General features: G+C 38.9%; 1 protein-coding gene across 4 annotated transcripts in view; it reads left to right on the top strand.

The window, feature by feature from the left end:
* The window catches only part of LOC103102194 (mucin-16-like), a 139848-nt gene that overhangs the window by 18933 nt on the left and 101389 nt on the right, over window positions 1-19526 (top strand). For 3 of the 4 annotated variants that reach the window (XM_056820583.1, XM_056820582.1, XM_056820581.1), the window contains exon 7: window positions 17785-19344. In XM_056820583.1, coding sequence (XP_056676561.1) covers window positions 17785-19344 — 1560 coding nt within the window. The remainder of the gene's footprint in view (window positions 1-17784; window positions 19345-19526) is intronic. The other variant, XM_056820584.1, reaches the window with a different exon arrangement.

Here is a 19526-nt window from a genome sequence, read left to right as displayed (position 1 = left end):
CAAGTAACAATTTCCAAATCATCTCAACAATTCCACTAACATTAAGAATATGCAAATATTCTAATTCCTAATGTCTATAAATTCACTAAGTAAAATTTCCTATCACTAACAAATGCTAACTTACAATCATAATACAATATAACTTCCCTGCTTCAGAACTTCTATGTTTACTTTCTTAAGCCTTAAACAAATTCAATAGTCTATTACTAATGTTAGTAGTTAGACTATTAATGAACTTACTCTAAAAAGTTAGCTCGTTAGTCAATTAGTAACACAGTACAGATTTACATATGTACATCATTCTAAATTTCTGTGCAAACTCATGCAGAAAAGGATATTACTATCTGTTTGAATTTCCCACAGAAATTTCTCATCAGTGTGTCTTTGTTGTCATGCATGTTGTATACTTACTCATCCCATGGATGTATCTTACTTTGCTTTGTAGGATGTGCATGCAATATGGGTGTTTACATGTATGACATAGTCTTACACTTATTCATGGCCAAAATTCCAAAATTTCAAAGTTCCAAAGTCCTTCCATGTCCATTCATGTTGCCTATAGAAACTTCCATTCTCTCTGGTCAACATATCACTCTTCTGTCTTCCATCACTTGATTGAAGACTTGTGTTCTTCAAATCAGGAACCTGGGAACACATGAACAAACCACAAACATGTGTGCAAGTTAGTTTTTTACATATGCGTGCTAGTAAGAGTGAAAAGTTACTTTTGTATGGAAGTAAGAGGAAATTTTCATGAGTGCCCAAATGTATCAATTTTATGTGTATGCAAGTAATATAACATATGATTTTCTTCATGCATGGGGGTAAGCTTTTTGCATTTGTACTTCAGATTTGCAAGTTAGGTCAACTTGTGTTTTTCTTCATGCATGGGGATAAGCATTATGCATAGGTTTTTAAGACGTTGGTAAGAATAATGATATCAATTTTTTTTCTTCAAGGAAGTTTATCATATGATTACTGTATGTAGTTCCTGGATGGTTATTGTATGTAGAACTTGGAGATAGTTCTTTTCGTTTTGTTACAATGTCAGGCAGAGACTATTTTATAACTTATATAGAGGCTTTGTTTCTTTGTGGCTGCTACTCTTTCAAATGTAAGGTTTTCCTTTCATATTACTGTGTTACTGGCTGTATAATTTCAGGGTGCTATCCTTTCATTATTTTAACTTGTGCGGGGCTCTCTCTACTGTATTCTGATGGCAGGTATTCATGTGCTTTCCTGTGTTTCTGGTAGGGACTGCATTTGCTTATCAATTATTTTTCCTAGGGCTACTCAGTATTATGGGGTGATGCACTTTCACATGTGGATCATGGAACCATGGATCTTTTGATCAACTTTTATAGACGCTGGGGTTGTCATTATGACTGTAGTAGGTCTGATCTATCTTGGTTCTGTAGGAGATTTTCTATTAAAGTTCTTGACATAAACTTTTTCACCTGGTTTTATGTTGTGCAATGAAAAATCTAGGGATGTTTTTTGCACAAGCAAACCCAGTTTCCTTAGTTCTTCAATCCTACATTGTATCTGTTTTAAGTATTCTGGAAGAACACATTCCCCTCTTAACATGGACAAGTAAGGTGGCTTTACTGTTCTACCATGCCAAAGAGGCTGACCATACGGCATTTTGAAAGGTGATATGTGCAGGTCAGTCCTAGGCCTGGATCTAATGTTGAACAAAGCAAGAGGCAAAGCATCTGTCCATTTTAAATGTGTTTCTGAACAGAGTTTACCTATTTGTGTTTTTAACTCTTTGTTCATCCATTCGACCTGCCTGGAACTTTGGGGCCGATAAACTGAATGGTAATTGCATTTAATCCCCAAATCCTTATAGATTTCTTGTAGAACCTGGGAAGTGAAGTGGGACCTCTTGTCCGAGCCAATGGTACTGGGAATGCCATGTCTAGGTATAATCTTCTTCAATAGAAATTTCACTACTCTAGCAGTATCACTTTTCTTGTATGGACATGTTTCAACCTATCTAGTCAGTCTATCCACTATCCAATACATATTTGTATCCTTTTTCCTTAGGCAAGTTGATATAATCAATTTGAACACACTGGAAAGGCATATAACTGAGTGGTCTGCCTCCCAATGCAACACTCTTAAAATGTCTTTGATTTTATCTCCTGCATGTCTCACGTGCCTGACAAGTTCTAATGGCATTTTAGTTATTCCTGGTGCTGTCCAATATCTCTTTAATGGTATTCAGAACCCCTTCTACTCCGTATTGTATTGTCCCTTTGCATGAATTACGGTGCATAGATGTTGATAATAGGTTTAGGAGAATAGGTTTACCCGAGCGATCCAGACGCCTTTGATCAGTTTAGCACCTATCTGCTCTTTCCATGATTGTATCACTTCTCTGTCATAGGCTTCAGTGAGATTATGCCTTTCAATCCGAGAGAAATTCAGCACAAGGTGGGGACCGAACCTAGCAGCATACTTTGATGTTATGTCTGCTCTGTCATTCCCTAGGGATACCCTGTCCTTTCCATGAGTGTGTGCCTTACAATGGATTATGGCCACCTTCTTAGGAAAGTCTATAGCACTTATAATATGATCTATCAGATTGCCATGTGCAATTGGTTTCCCAGCTGAAATTTTATAACCTGTTTTTCCATATGTATGATGACCAATGTACAGTGGAGAAAGCATAATGTGAATCCAGAAATATATTAGCTCTTTTCCCCCTAGCTAATTCCAGGGCCATGAGCAGAGCCTTAAGCTCGGCTCCCTGGGCTCTGACATGACTTGGCAACAATGCATGCCAAAGCGTTTTGTCATAGTCAACAACCGCTGCCCCTGAGAATTTCTCTCCCATCACGAACATAGGAGGACCCATCTGTGTATAACTCCATTTCTGGATCAATAAGAGGTGTATCTTTCAGGCGTTCATTTGGCCTATGCAGGAGTTCTACTATCTGATCACAATCATGCAATACTTCTCCACCCATTGGCAAATCAGGGATTAGAGTTGCTGGGTTCAACAGTGCACATCTATGAATTGTGATGTCATCATTGCCTAACAAAACGACTTCATACTGGGATATTCTTGCATCGGTGAATGAATGTGTACTCTGCGACCATAACAGTTTTTCAATTTGGTGTGCAGAATACACATGCAATTTACATCCCAGTACTATGTCAGAAGACTTCTTGATTATTGCAGCTGTAGCTACTATGCTCCTGAGGCAATGCACCATGCCCTGTACAACTGTGTCAAGGATAGAACTGTGAAACACAATAGCCCTTAGATTCAATTGAAAATACTGTGCTAACATTCCAGAAGCGATGTCTTTTGCTTCATGGACGTAAAAGTGGAATTCTTTCTTATAATTAGCTATTCCCAAAGCTGGAGCTGATAGATTAGCTCCCTTCAACTGTGACAAAGCATGTGAATGTTCCTTATTCATTTGCAATGGTTCTTTGATGTCTTTCTTTGTCAAATCAGTCAAGCACTTGGAAATATGAGAATAACCCACTATTTACTGCCTCGAGAAACCAGCAACCCCCAGAAGATCTCTAAATTCTTTCTTAGTTCTAGGGATGCCTAGCTTCTGTATGTCTGCTATCCTTTCATTTGAGATTTTAGGACAAATCCTAAATATTCAACTGTTGGTAGGACCCATTGAATCTTCTTTTTAGAAACTTTATGTGCCCTCGTATAAAGTTCTATTCACAATTTCTTTGAATCTTCTAAATAAGTTTTAGGGTCAGGAGATGCTAGCAACAAATCATCCACACAGTGTATCAATTTGCTGTGTTTGAAAGTTATGATAGCTACATCTCTTTGCAACAGTTGACAAAATATTGAAACAGACTCACAACAACCTTGCACTAATCTAGTATAGCACAGCTGGATTTTGCCCCCATTGGAAATCAAAAATATTTTGAGAATCGTGGTGTAACGGTATAGTGAAGTAAGCATTGTTCAGGTTCACACTGTATACCACCTAGCTTCTGCAGGTATCTGAGTCATAATATCATTTGGAGATGGTGTTACGGTATATCTCTTCCTAATGAAATTATTCTCAGCCCTTAAATCCATCACAAATCTCCATGCAGGAATGCCATCTTCATTTAGCTTATTCTTTTTAATGGTTAATATTGGACTATTGTATTCAGATACCATAGGTCTCAATATACCTTGCTCAAGCAAGCTATTTATAATGGGTATTATCTCTTCTCTTGCTTCTCTACTCAACTTGTATTGCAGAATCTTAGGTGGTATCCCTTCCCTGACCTCAATCCTAACAGGAGTAATCGATTTAATCTGACCCACATCATTTTGGTGTTTTGCAAACAACCCCTGTCATATTATCTGTGGGTATGTCATACATAGAAGTCACGACTTGAATCTTTTCAGGTTCTTCCTCAAGTTGTATAAGTATACAACATTTCTATATAATAAGTATACAACAATTCTAAGTATAACAACGAATAGTGCTTCAGTGAATTCTTGGCTAGATGCAAATAAATTTCCCCAGATTTGATTTTTCACATTGTAATGTTGCTTGTATATTGCACAAAACATCTCGTCCTAAAAGATTGTCTGGGCACGATGGAATCAACAAGAAGGTATGATCTATGGTGAGAGAACCTAATTTAACCATTGTGCTTTTGAGCTCAGGGACCCGTTGTGTTTGTCCCGTTGCTCCAGCTACAAAAACCATACCCCCTATGTCAGTATCCCCTGAACATGTCTTTAGGACAGACTTTGAAGCACCAGTATGTAAGAGAGCCATATGGTTTTTCTTTCCCACTTTAATCTATATATATGGTTCTGGCCTGTGTGTAGTAAAGAGTGTATTGCCACCAAATTAGTACTCCTGTCTTTGCTACCATCTGCCAGCTGCCTATGTAACTCAGTTAATTCTTTTGATTTGATCCATTCCCAATGAAGTCTTCAATGGAACATGAACCTAAACCACCGCAGTAGCTTTGGCTGGATATCCCTTTGCCCCTTAGAATGCTGGCTTCAAGCCTGTCTTTTGAATCCATGGTGGTTATTCCAGTTGATAAGAATTCCATTCCATCCTTCTTTTCAAATTTAACTGGAATGTCACCTCCACTACTTTGAGTATGATAATTATTTTCTTAAGTGATTTCAGCTTCATTATGAGTTAGTTTTTCTTTAACTAAATCACTCAGTACTGGATGGAAGGTGCTAGCTTCTGGATTCAAATTAGATGTCATTTCTGAGGGTACTTCTGCCATAAAGCTCTTGATAGAATTAACTAAGTTAGGTGGGACTTCATCTGTGAATTTTTCTAGAGCCTTGTCATATTTAGCAACAGTAACCTTTAGGGAATTGAAATTATGATTTTCTGTATTAGTCACTAACTTTTTCTTGAGTTCTTGTGACTCTTTTTCTTTTGCACAATTCAATACCATTATCTATTCTACACTGGAAAAAGTTGTCAAGGAATGATATGATTTCCTTTACAGACTTTTCCTGTGTGGTTACTATACAGGTCTTGTCAAAGTCTCTCATCTCATTTGCAATTTGAGATGTTATTTCATTAATTTCTGCCTCATTGTCTTTAATCTGGCTCTGCCTTCCTTTTGCTTTATTGCAATGGCTATCATTCACAGAGTCATTTTCTTGCACCAATTTCACACTATTTCCCCAATTTTTTCTACTATTTTTATCTGCAGCCTCATTATTATTTTTTTCTACCTCCAAGTGTCACTATGGGCCTGGCTTCATAATTCTCTTCTAACCACGTCTGAATACTTTGGCTTTGCTCCAGTTTTTATAGCATTTTGCATTTCACTCAAATCAGGAGCTTGCTGTGAGGACTTTAACTTGCAGTGTGAATGGTAAGTGGATTTCTTGTATCTAGTTTCTGCATTATGTTTGTCTCTGTTATTACTCTCATGTTTCTTCTTCAAAAAGCAGTTTCTTATCAAAGGCCCTTTCTGGTGACAAAAGAAACACTCCCTAGTTTCTTTTTGCACTGATCTTGCTTGGTAACTAGGTTTCTTCTTAGTTCTAGGTTTTGTGTATGTCCTAATTGTGTTCAAAAATATAATTTCTTCAATTTCCTTTTCTTTTAAATCCTTTTCAGTCCTCTCTAACTTATCTTTCAGGTCTTGAACTTCTTTACTCTGTTATGAATTGCTTTCAAATAGGTAACCTGCAGCCTCTCTCAATTCAATTAGAGAAACTGAGTCATATCTAAGGAAATAGTTCTTGAAAAATATTCTCAAATTGGATGTGCTTCCCCTAAGAAATTGTCTATGAACATGGCCAGTTCTCTCTTCACTGATGGCTTCTAGCCCTAAGATTGACTCTGCTATTTTTGACAGATGGTCTATGTATGTGTGTGGCAGCATGTTCCCCTTAATCCTGCCTGACCTTGCCAAACTTGACCCATGCATTCCGTTGGGAACAACATTGCTTAACGGCTTGCAGCAAATCCTCTCTGTATTTTCTCAGATAGGACATGCTAGTTGGATTTGCAAAGTCCATAATCCCCTCTTTGATCTACTGTTGGCCAGCTGGTCAAATTGCTCTCAGACCTAATTTTCTCCAAAAACTGCCTTTGTTCATGGGGGCTGAACAGTTCTGATAGCAGAAATTCTACATCATCGAAGTCTGGATCAAAAATCCTGAGTGCCCCCTTTAAGCTCCTTGTGGGATTGAAAAGGATTGTCCACAAATTTTGAGAAATGCCATTTAATGGACTCAAGTTCCTGAGGAGTAAATTGTCTATGGACTTTTGAGTGAATCACACCAGCATTAGCAGTTAGCTTGGCAACTTCCTTCCAGGGACAGATTTTCTCAGGGTCATTAGCAGCCTGATTTTCATTTCCATTGCCACCCTCATTTTCCTGAGGTGCATTCTCTGTTTGCCCATTGTCCTTACTCATAACTAGTTCTAGACCTTTTTTCTTGATCAGTTGTTCAAATACTGACTAAATCATCTTGTCTAAGTTGTTATCAATGGCTATAATTTTCTCTGTCTTAAGGGTAACCATGAATCTGAAAACTTTTTTCACTTGGGTTAGAGGATGCAACACAGCCATAAAGATTACATATACTTGTGCCAGGACTTGCCAGAGAACCAATTCATGTTAAAATGGCATTTGTAAAACATTCATTGTAACATTGCCAACGTACTCTATAATATCTACTACCATATGGGTTATCCTGTTATATACAATGTGGTAAACCCCAAAGCAGGTAATGGCTGCCATGACCACTATTGCAAAAACCACTTGTTTAAACATCTTTTGTCTATCTATTCTTTCCTGCCTGTGGGATTGTCGGGTACAGTCAGACTAAGGGTGCCAATTGAAATAGAAAAAGTAAACTGAGGAAACTGTTTCTGGTTGAACTAACTGGATGTACGCTGGCTTACTAAAGAACTGCTAGAGGGGAACCTAAAACTGCTTGGTAGTAATGGAGGTAGGAATGAGAAATGCTGAGGGATGCTAGTACAGGGATGCTGCCACACAGGGGAACTGGGGAATGCTCTGGGGTTTCCCTACTGAATCTCTACTGAGGCTGATGGATCAGTATATCTTTCTAACCTCCTCCTTCCTTTCACTCCCTCCTTTCTCCAACCCTCTCCTTCCTGCCTCCCTCACCTCCCAGTTCTTTTTGAAGCTTTTGGCTTCTTCCCTTCCCCTTGAGTAAACTATGAAGATATTCTTTTCTTTTACTTTTTCAAGTCAAGGGGTTTATTGGGATAACAAGATAGAAAACTGAGGTAAGAGAAATAAGGTATTCCCTAATCTATAATGAGGGAGAATTTGTTGGTTTGAGAAAGTAGTCCATTCACAAACCGTGATTCTAAGACAGTTAGAGATATGGAGGACAACAGCTGTTTAAAATCTTCTTTCTACTTCTTCACAAAGTCAGCAAGGTCTCTCAGCTTAAGCCCAGAGACAAAACAAAGTTCAAAGTCTCTCAGTTACTCCTGGCCAGCTCAACTCTCAAAGAGACAACCAGCTCCAAAAGCCAAGTTTCTCCTTTTTCTCCTCTCTCTGTCACAGTTTCTCCTGGCCAGCTTATCTACCTGAGCCAGAGAGCCAAAATCAAAGCTAAGTTTCTCCTCCTTCTCTCTGTGGCCAGAAACCCCCAACTGCCACTCCTGGGAACATTCCATTTGGAACCTTCCTCTTGATTGACAGGCAGATTAGGTCCCCAGCTTGTTTCTTGCATCTTGGTTTACAAGTCCTCTCTCTCTCCATGCCTCTACCACAATGCCAACATAAACTGTTAACTGCCTTAATAATCATAAAGTTCTTACGACTTATCTATGTCATCTTCCCGTATAGGAATATAAAAAATTTAAGTTTTAATTCCTTATGGTTACTCTTTCATGGTTATTCTTTTATGCTTTTCCTTAGACTTTTGTTTGAAATGTCAGATTTTCTATGAAGCTCTGGTTTCTCCATGAATGCTTGTTTATTTTAGGTTGTAAAACCTAGTTTATTTTAGGTTGTGAAACCTAGCTCCTTTTACCTTCCAGAATATCATATTCCAAAGTCTTTACTCCATTAACTTGGAAGCCACTACACCTTAGGTAATCCTAACTGTGTCTCTATGATATTGGAGTTGATTCTTTATGAATCCTTGAGTATTTTCTCTGACTATAATATTTCTGAGAATTTCTATTTTTAAATTCCTTTCAGAAGGTGATCAGTGAATCCTGTCAATTCCTTAGATAACAAGGTATCTTTCCTTGATAATTTCTTGAAAGATTATGCTCTTGCACTTTCTTTGATCATGGCTTTCATGTAATCCAATAATTCTTAAATCATCTCTTCTCTATTTTCCATGTCAGTCATTTTTCCAATGAAATATTTCACATTTTTTCTACCTTTTCATTCTTTTGCCTTTGTTGAACTGTTTCTTGATGTCTCAAGAAATCATTAGCTTACAGTTGAACGATTATGATTTTGAAAGAATCATTTTCTTCAGTGAAATTTTGTACCTCTTTAGTGATTCGTCCAATTTAGGTTTTTAAAGAATTCTTTTCTTTCGTGAATTTTTGTTCCTCTTTTTATGTTTAGTCAGTTTTTGTTAAGGAGTTCTTCAGGGAATTTTTAGGTTTCTTTTACATTTCACCAAATTTTGTTTTTATTATTTTATTTTCTTTGATATTTCTGTGCTCCTTTTATAAAGGTGTTAATTGTCTTTTCACAGTTTTCTTCTCCATTTTCCCTCTATAAATCTTATCTCTCTTTCACTCTTCCAGAAATTCCAAAAGTGGGCTTGGGACAAATAAGTAGCAACTCTCACTATGTTTTCTTTGAAGTTTTCACATTGTTGTCTTCTTCTGAGATTATTCTTGATTTTCCCTGCTGATATAATAGCATTTCATGATCAAGTTCGTTTTTTGTTGTTTGCTAATTTTTCCAGCCCATTTCTTGATTTTGAACTTTATATAAAAATTGAGCTTTGCTCACTGGAGGGAGGAAAATCATGGCCTCAAAGTGCTGTTTTTTTCAGAGCTCATTCTAGAGGTCTGTGACTTTTCTGCTTCAAAAACGGTGTAAATCTGCACTAGGTATAGTCACTGCTTTCCTCTTCTGAACTCTGGGCTTTACCCAGGAAGCGGCTCCTGGTGCACTTCATCTGCAAGAGCTAGCCTTCCACTTTGCTTTGGAGCTATGACCAGGGCCCCAGATCCCTTTTGAAGGACTACTAATATTCTTTTCCTCCTTGGAACTGTGATTCTGAACTGAATATGGGCAACAAAGTTGCCAACCAGTGCTATCCCTACTCACTGTCATCAAGGGGGAGCACTCCATTAATCTTTTTCTTATCAGTTGTCTGGCCCCTTTACCTACAGTTGCCACTCTCTGTGTGTTAGGGACACATCTGCCCCACACCCACCGAGTCACAGGTTTCTCCTTATAACTTCATAAGTTTTCTTAAGAAAGAAATATGTCTCACTTTGATCTTTTGTTGGCTCTGTATATCTAAAATTTGTTTGAATGTGTTATTTTTAAATTGTTTGGATGGAGGGGAATGTGAGGAGAGTGCAGCTGGGTAGCTGCTGCTAATCTACCATCCTGGCTCCAGCCTATTCACATAATTCTTCTTTGTGATGTATGGATTCACACTATTTTATAATTCTATATTTATTTTGAATGGGTTTTCTTTTCCTACATTTTCCTCCTTGATATTTGTTGGTAATACACAAAAAATTGAGGATTGTTCTGTTTTTTGTTAAATATCTCATTACTTAGTTGAATATTTTAATTGTTTACCTTAATTTTTCATTGATTCTCTGGGTTTTTTAAGGAGGCCATCATATAATGTGCAAATACTGATCACCACCCCCCAATAATTATTTCGTCAATATCTTTTTATATTTCTTTAGCTTCCATCTCTAGAATTATTTCTAACATTAATGGTAGATCATTTACCCAATTATATAAGAATAAAATTAATAATCAAGTGGAAATGGCTAAACTCTTACAAAAATATAAATTTCCCAGATTTAACAAAGGAGGAAATAGAATTTTTATGTGATACCATTTCAGAAAAAAATAAATTGACCAAGCTGTCAAAGAACTCCCCAAGAAAACCACCCAAGGCCAGATGGATACAAGGGAATTCTCTCAAAATCTTTGAAGGGCAATTAATCCCAATGGTATATAAACTTTTTGGCAAAACTGGTCAAGATGGAGTGTTACCAAATGTTTTTATGACACAAATATAGTGCTGATACCTAATCCAGGAAGAGCAAAACAAAGTAAAAATCCATTACCTTAATGATATAAAATGGTAAATAAAATAATAATAGCAAAGAGAATCTAGTAATATATCACAAAGATCATTCACCATAGCCAGGTGGGAATGCAAGACTGGTTTAATATGGGGGAAACTATCAGCATAATTGACCAAATCAATAACAAAATTAACATAAAACATATGATTATCTCAATAGATGCTGGAAAAACCTTTGACAAGATTCAACACCCATTCCTATTGAAAACAGGAAAAATCATAGGAAAAAATGGATATTTCCTTAAAATGCCAAGTAGTATCTAAAACCTAAATCTAAATCTAAAGAGAGGATTTGATAATGTAAACAGGTGAAGTCTGTGTTCTTTTCCTTTCCTAGGACAAATTTCTAAGTCCATGAGGACTCATTGTTTAAATGCTCCTGGTAGACTGTAAGCTTCTGGAGGGCAGGGGATGTTTTATTTTTGATTCCAAGTTTTCAATACTAAGAACCATGCCTGCCTTAGTATAGGTGCTTAATAAGTGTTTATTGATTGATTTTTTACAAATGAGATAAAATTTGTAAAGTACTTTGCAAATCTGAAAGTGTTACATTTTATTATGATCATTATATGAAAAAATATGCTTACCTTTCAACTTATGACTTGATGTGGCATCTATCCTGGGCCCCCTTTTCTGGTTACTGAGTTTTGACATTTGAGAAGCAATGGTGATATGGGGGGGGGGGAGTAAGAGGAGTTAGGAGTAGAGAAGAAGAAAGGGTTAATTAAGTATCTACTATGTACCAGGCTCTGGAGGGAGGTGCTATTATTATCCTCATTTTATAATTGAAAACATGAAGGCAGAATTTAAGTGACTTGAGAACTCAATGGGAGTACAGACTAGCTTAGGTACCTTTGTTTCTAAAATGTTTTCTGAAGTCACTGTTTGAGCACCAGGGACAGCTGACCAGGAGTCTGAAAATCAGAACACAGCTACCCTGGAGGCCAGCATTGCTTCAGTAGTGAAGATCAGTCCTGTGGTGACCAGGATCTTCTGCTGTCAAACATCACTGCCTCTATAGCATGAATATGGAGATTGTATCAAGTTCACCTTCCCGGACTGCCAGGCCCTCATCACAGGGGGAAACAATCCACCCCTATTGGTGAAAGAGTCCTTCATAAAAGGAACTCAACATCATGTGGCCAAGCCTCATTCCTGCCTTTACCTTTTGTGCAGCCTCCACAAGCACAGGCTCACCTGGGGCTACATCCTCATTGGAGAACTCCAGGATAGCCAGCCTGATTGTAGAGTCTCAGAGGAGTTCAGGAGAAACATCAACTCTTGTTATCATCCTGACTCCAGCTAGCACAAAGGAAAGCTGGACATCAGCTTCTCTGAGCCCAGCTCCCACAGTACAGAAGGCATCAGTGCTAGGGCAGAGACAACTTCTCTTTTTGCTCATGTACCTGTTAGCTCTATCCTGTTCCTAAGGAAGAATGCTTGAAGCAGGCTTCCTCTAGCCCTGCAGGATGGGGGTCACATGTGTCCAGGGAGGAGAGCTTAACATCTCAGGGGAAATCACTTTCCCTCCCATTTCCCTCTTAGAGCTTCTTCTTTTTTTTTTTTGTACACTTAAGACCTTGTTGTGTCAGTTGGGTGAGTAAATGCATTTCAGGATCCCTCATCTCTCTATAGTATCACACTCTGGTCATCCCTGAGCTACAAGGACCCTTCTGTGGTGATTAGTATTGAGTTTAACATGTTTGGAACTTGTAGAATAATAGCAAGACAGGGAAAATTTCCTTAGGCAATGTCAGTCAGTCAGTGAGTTGATAGCCATTCATTGTTTCTGCTGTTTCCCCACACTCTGCAGAGCACAGGGGATAGGAAGAAAGACCCTTAATCTTAAGAAGCTGACAGTCTAATTGGGGAGACAATATGCCAACAACAATGTACACACAATCTAAAAACAAGATCAATTGAAAATAATCATGAGAAACAGGGCACTAGAATTTAGAAGGATCATCTAAGAAGCAGAGGAGCTCTTAGCATGGACTTGAAGAAAGTTAGGGATATGAGGAAAGTATTCTAGATTTTTCTCTCCAAAGATCAAATATTACAACATGACATTTGGATATATTCATAAAAATTTCAGCAGTTGTGTTTACAGAACAGAGTTTTACTTGAGAGTGGCCCCTCTGCATAGTGAGCTAATGTCTTGAAAAGACATTCTCTATCCTCCCCCAAACTCCACTCCCAAGTAACTGGGTGCAACCCAGTAGGCATATTTTCAATTTGGTAGAGCCAAAGTTGAATTGAGAGCAAAGTCAGTGCAATGAAAAGTGAATATTACAGGGTGAGGAGGAATAAAATATAACGAGCATAGGAAAAAGATAGAAGGTAATGAAGCATTTTGATTGCTAAATGGGTTTTTGTATTTTATTTTTAAAGCAATAGGGAGTTATTGAAGTTTACTGATTTGGACAATGACATGGTCAGACCTAGGTTTTAGGAAAAGCACTTTCACAGTTGAATGGAAGATGGACTGGAGTGGGATGGGACTTAGGATAGAGAGACCAAATAGGTAACTACCGCAATAGTTAAGACATGAGGTGTGGGAGGCCTATACGAGAGTATTTACAGGGTTATATGAGAGACAGAGAATATGGGAGAGATGTGATGAAAGCAAAATCTATAGATCTTGTCAACACCCTGGATATGGTGGGTGACAGGGTGAGCAGTAAAGAATAACCTGGTTGCCTAGCCTTTGCCTTAGAAGTCTTAGAGTTTCTACTAAAGAAGAAAGTAAGGGGTTTTAAAAATTATGATGACTTGGCTTGTGAGCTTGGATGACTTGGGAGGACAGTGATACCCTTGATAGCTAAAGGGAACTTAGAAAGAGTTGAAGGTTCAATATTAGGAAAATCATCCACATAATTTGAACATATCAACAAACAATCCAACAAAACCACGTGATTATCTCAATAGACAAAGAAAAAGCCTTTGATAAAAGACAACACCCATTCCTATTAAAAACACTAGAAAGCATAGGAATAGAAGAGTCTTTCCTAAAAATAATAAACAGTATATATCTAAAACCATGAGCAAATATCATCTGAAGTGGGGATAAACTACATGCATTCCCAATAAGATCAGGAGTGAAACAAGAATGCCCATTATCACCTCTATTATTCAACATTGTACTAGAAACCCTAGCAGTAGCAATTAGAGAAGAAAAAGGAATTGAAGGTATTGAAATTGGCAGGAGACCAAGATGTCACTCTTTGCAGATGACCTGATGGTCTACTTAAAGAATCCTAGAGAATCAACCAAAAAGCTAGTGGAAATAATCAACAACTTTAGCAAAGTTGCAGGATACAAAATAAACCCGCATAAGTCATCAGCATTTCTATATATCTTCAACACACCTCAGAAGCAAGAATTAGAAAGAGAAATTCAATTCAAAATCACCTTAGACAATATAGAATACTTAGGAATCTATCTGTCAAGACAAACACAGGAACTATATGAACACAACTACAAAACACTCTCCACACAACTAAAAACAGACTTGAACAATTGGAAAAACATTAACTGCTAATGGGTAAGATGAGCTAAAATAATAAAAATGACTATCCTGCCCAAACTTAGCTGTCTATTTAGTGACATACCCATTCAACTGCCAAAAAACTTTTTTTACTGAATGAGAAAAAACCATAACAAAGTTTATTTGGAAGAAAAAAGGATCAAGGATATCCAGGGAAATAATGAAAAAAAAATACAAAGGAAGGGGGCTTTGCAGTCCCAGATCTCAAACTATATTATAAAGCAGTGGTCTTCAAAACAATTTGGTACTGGCTAAGGGACAGAAAGGAGTATCAGTGGAATAGACTTAGGTAAATGACCTCAGCAAGACAGTATATGATAAACCCAAAGAGCCCAGTTTTTGGAACCAAAATCTACTATTTGTTAAAAACTGCTGGGAAAAATGGAAGACAGTGTGGGAGGGATTAGGTCTGGTTCAACATCTCACACCCTACACCAAGATAAACTCAGAATGTGTGAATGACTTGGATATAAATTCGGAAACTGTAAGTAAATTGGTTGAACACAAAATAGTATACATGTCAGACCTTTGGGAAGGGAAAGATTTTAAAACAAAGCCAGACATAGAAAGAGTCACAAAATATAAAATAAATAATTTTGATTACATGAAATTAAAAAGTTTTTGTACAAACAAAACCAATGTAACTAAAATCAGAAGGGAAGCAACAAATTGGGAAACAATCTTCATAACAAAAACCTCTCTCAAAGGTCTAATTATGCAAATTCACAAAGAGCTAAATCAATTGTAGAAAAAATCAAGCCATTCTCCAATTGTATAAATGGGCAAGGGACATGAATAGGCAATTTTCATATAAAGAAATCAAAACTATTAATAAGCACATGAAAAAGTGTTCTAAATCTTTTATAATCAGAGAGATCCAAATCAAAACAACTCTGAGGTATCACCTCACACCTAGCAGATTGGCTAACATGACAGAAAAGGAAAGTAATGAATGCTGGAGGGGATGTGGCAAATTTGGGACATTAATTCATTGCTGGTGGAGTTATGAATTGATCTAGCCATTCTGGAGGGCAATTTGGAACTATGCCCAAAGGGCGATAAAAGACTGTCTGCCCTTTGATCCAGCTGTAGCACTGCTGGGTTTGTACCCCAGAGAGATAATAAGGAAAAAGACTTGTACAAGAATGTTCATAGCTGTGATTTTTGTGGTGGCCAAAAATTGGAAAATGAGGGAACGAACGCCCTTCAATTGAGGAATGGCTGAACAAATTGTGGTATATGCTGTTGATGGAATACTATTGTGCTAAAAAGAATAATAAATTGGAGGAATTCCATGGAGACTGTAACAACCTCCAGGAAGTGATACAGAGCAAAAGGAGCAGAACCAGGAGAACATTGTACACAGAGACTGTGGTTCAATCGAATGTAATGATTTCTCCATTAGTGTCAATGCAATATCCTTGAATAATTTGCAGGGATCTAGGAGAAAAAATACTACCAACAAGCAGAGGACAAGTGGTGGGAGTAAAAATAATGAGTAAAGGCAACTGCTTGACTATAGGGGTTGAGGGGATATGATTGAGGAGAGACTCTAAATGAATACCCTAATGCAAATACCAACAACATGTAAATGGGTTCAGATCATGGACACATGTGATACCCAGAAGAATCATGTGCTGGCTATGGGAGGGGTGGCGGGAGGGAGGGGGGAGGAAAAAAATGATATTTGTTTCCAATGAATAATGTTTGAAAATCACCTAATAAAATAATATTTACAAGAAGAAAAAAAGAGTTAAAGGTTTTCAGGGGAAGGCAATGAATTAACTTTTGGACATGTTGAGGCTCAGATGTTTACAACACACTCAACTGAAAATTTCCAACAGGCAGTTGTTCAATAGGAGTCATAAGAATGGAGGTCACAACAGACATTAAGGAGTGGGATGACCAGATTTGAGAATCATCAATATATAGATGATGGTTAAATCTTGTGAGTTTAGGAGAATATTGAGTGAAAACTCATAGAAGAAGAGAGGGGCCCAGCTCAAAGCCTTGTAGGACACCTACATTAAGCATTTATGGCCTAGATAAGAATCCAGCAAATCAGACTAAAGAGAGTAGTCATACAAGTAAGAGGAGAACCAGGAGAGTTTTGTTATAAAAATGAAAGAGAATAGGATGATAGTATCAAAGACTACAGAAAGCTTCAGAAGAATGAGGATGAAGAAAGGGCCATTAAGAGATTTTTGCAATTAAGAGATTGTTAACAACACTGAAGAGAGCAATTTCACTTGAGTGATGAGGTTGAAAACCAGACTGTAGTTAAAAAGAGAGTAGAAAGAAGGGAACTTGAAGCACCTTTTATAGAGAGCTTCCTCAAGGATTTCAGTCATAAAAGGGAAGAGAGTTCAGAGATGATAGCTCTCAGGGACAGGTGGATAAAATGAAGGTTTTTTTACAGATGGGGAAGTAGGAAAGCTGTCATTAGATTAGAAAAGTTTGAAAAAATGAGAGAATGGGAATACTAGAGAGATTCTCTGCTCGATGAATGATGAAGAAAAGAGAGCACATATTTTGGAGTTTCCTTCAAAATATAAGGGAACAACATCTTGTCCTTTCTACCCCCAGACCTGTGGCTGAAATTTGTGTTCTCATTTATTCTTCTAGCGAGTGAGATTGGTGTAGGGCCCTTCACCCATATCCCAGACCATGGAACACCAGGAGACATGAGATCAGTGACCAGTGAATCTACTGTAGGTGCCCTGGATAAGAAAATATTTCTTTTCTTTCTATTATACTGGTATTCATCCATGCTCTGGGCCCTTGTTTTCCAGCTTTGAGATATGATATGAACTCATTTTCATAGTCTAAGAACAGGACACTCACTGATGGGGGAGTTTGTGATTAGGTTGTAAGACCTGGTAACTTCCTCTGTCCCATTACTGTCTGCCCAGATGTCAGCCTTTGGATGAAGAGCTCATGGAGGATTTTGTCCATTTCTTGTGTTAGTTTGTGTGTATACATATAATTTACTATGATAAAAGTCAGCTACTGGAGGACAGGCTTTTCTAAGGCCAGCACCTAAAACCCTGAATGGAGTAGCTGATTCTAAACAAATGATTACTGCTTCATTTTCCATTTAACCTGAGCAGGTATCCGTCAGGCAGTTTGTCTGAGCCTGGATCCCTATCTCATCTGAGGGCAAGATGACAGGACAGATTCATCTATATATCAGTCTCTTCCTATTTAATATTTTTTCCTATTTAATACTTTCTCATGGTGGCCACCCACCCTAGAGCAGAAGCAGATCCTAATTACTGTCAGAGTCTTTTTGTTTTGAAAGTGCTTGTCAGGGAGAAGGTGCTAATGTGAGGGGTTGGGGATTGGTTGCACTTCTCAGGAAGGACAAAATCCTCACAGGCTCTGGGGATCTCTGTCCAAATGACCCCAAACTTCCCCCATCAACCCTTAGGCACACTTCAACTTTGCTTTGCTTTGGTTACAGGATTCCCTACTGAGACTTCAGGGACACTGAAGAAAGTGAGTGGATCTCACCAGGGAAGAGAACCAACAGACTCCATCAGTATCCCTATGACTGGCTTTAAGGGGAGAGATTCCATTACAGACATTGAAAGAGACATATGTGTCATGGAGACAACTCTAAGAGCCACAGGTACTCAAGCCCCACTTCTCATTGTGCACACTGGAGCAGGTGACCTCATCCCTGGGATGCACAGGAGAACTGTGTCCTCTCCCACTTCACCCTCAGCTCCAAGTGAGATATCCTCTGGAGTCACCATTGCCATTGCAAGGCCCTCACTCTCCATGACTCCAGTAGAACCCACAGCTAGCCCTGGCTCCAGTGGTCCCTTGAACATCAGCCTATCTGGGACAATTTTTTCTACACCCCTTGCACAAACACCTAGAGCTGAAATAGCTCCTGGAGAGAGTTGCAGCACCCCCCCTTCTCTATGGTCCACTTCAGTTGATTCTTTCAATACTGTTGGCTCAGCCCCAGGAACTGAAATCACCTCCATTGTGCCTCTATATTCACTTCCAACAGCCTCAAGTGCCACAGAAACCACACCAAATCCTGATTTGTCAGTGAGACCTATCACACTAGAGCCAGGCTCAGCTGCCCTAACTTCCACTGCTCCCACCATCATTCCAACACTGTCTGAGGAAGACATAAACACCTCACTGGTGTCTATAGAAGGACCAACAGAAGATAAAACAGTGTCCAGCACCTTCCCAGCAAATGCAGACACCCCTGGTATCACTCACAGGGAGCACTTCTTCACAGGTCCTAGAGTAACTTTTCAACCTGACATGGCCTCTACTTCTCTGCCCAATTTATGTGAAGGGATCAGTTATTCCAGAAATATCCCCTCACCCTCTTTAGGGAGTAGGAAAAGCAGTGCCATGATTGGAGTCTGGACAAGCCCAGCTGAACCTCACACTGTGGAGCCTAAGAAGCCCACCCCTGCTGAGGGTTCCCTCTGTATTGGACCAGTGACTGAATTTAGCAGCAGGGAAAGTGGACATATAAAGAATAGCTTGGCCTCTGCTGTGACCCTTAACTCTCCACTACCAAGCCCCATTGCTTCTAGCAGCATGGATGTAGACTCAGAAATGGCGTCAGGATTATCTCTCTGGACAGACAGCTCCTCATCACAAGTAGAAGTCAGTTTTCCTTATCTCTTTTCCACCACAGGAGATGGACCCTCCCTGGGAACAGAACCTCACAATCCCATCCACGAATCTCTGAGCCCAGGGCCAGGCTCCTTTCCTGCCTTAAGTACTCCCACAGCCTGCACAAGAACAGCTTCCCTTGAAACTGCTACTTCATTGGAGGACCCAGGGCCAGCCAGCCTGACTCCAGAGACTGAGAGAAACCCACAGGCAACACCAACTCCAGTTATCACCCTGCCTCCAGCCAGCACACAGGAAGTTTGCACAACAGCATCTCCCAGTCCTTCTGACACAACCACAGAGGGCAACAGTGTCAAGTCAGGGACAACCTCTGTTTCTGATCAAGTGCCTTCCACTTCCAGCCTCTTCCCAAGTAAGCATATTTTAAATAAGCTTCCCAGCGAAGGAATTGGGGTGTGGCCTTGGAAGAAATGGGGAGTGTGTCCAGAGAGGGTTGGTTTGTGCCTTTCTAAGGAGAAGGGTCTTCCTCCCAGGTCCTTCCTCTCTTTAGCCTTCCAGTGGGCCACTGTAGGAACTTTTCCTTAGTGCCATATC

Source organism: Monodelphis domestica, chromosome 3, assembly GCF_027887165.1.
Source record: "Monodelphis domestica isolate mMonDom1 chromosome 3, mMonDom1.pri, whole genome shotgun sequence".
In the NCBI taxonomy this organism is placed as follows: Eukaryota; Metazoa; Chordata; class Mammalia; order Didelphimorphia; family Didelphidae; genus Monodelphis; species Monodelphis domestica.
The sequence above is the reverse complement of the archived record's forward strand: the minus strand, read 5'-3'. Positions and strand labels throughout refer to the sequence as shown.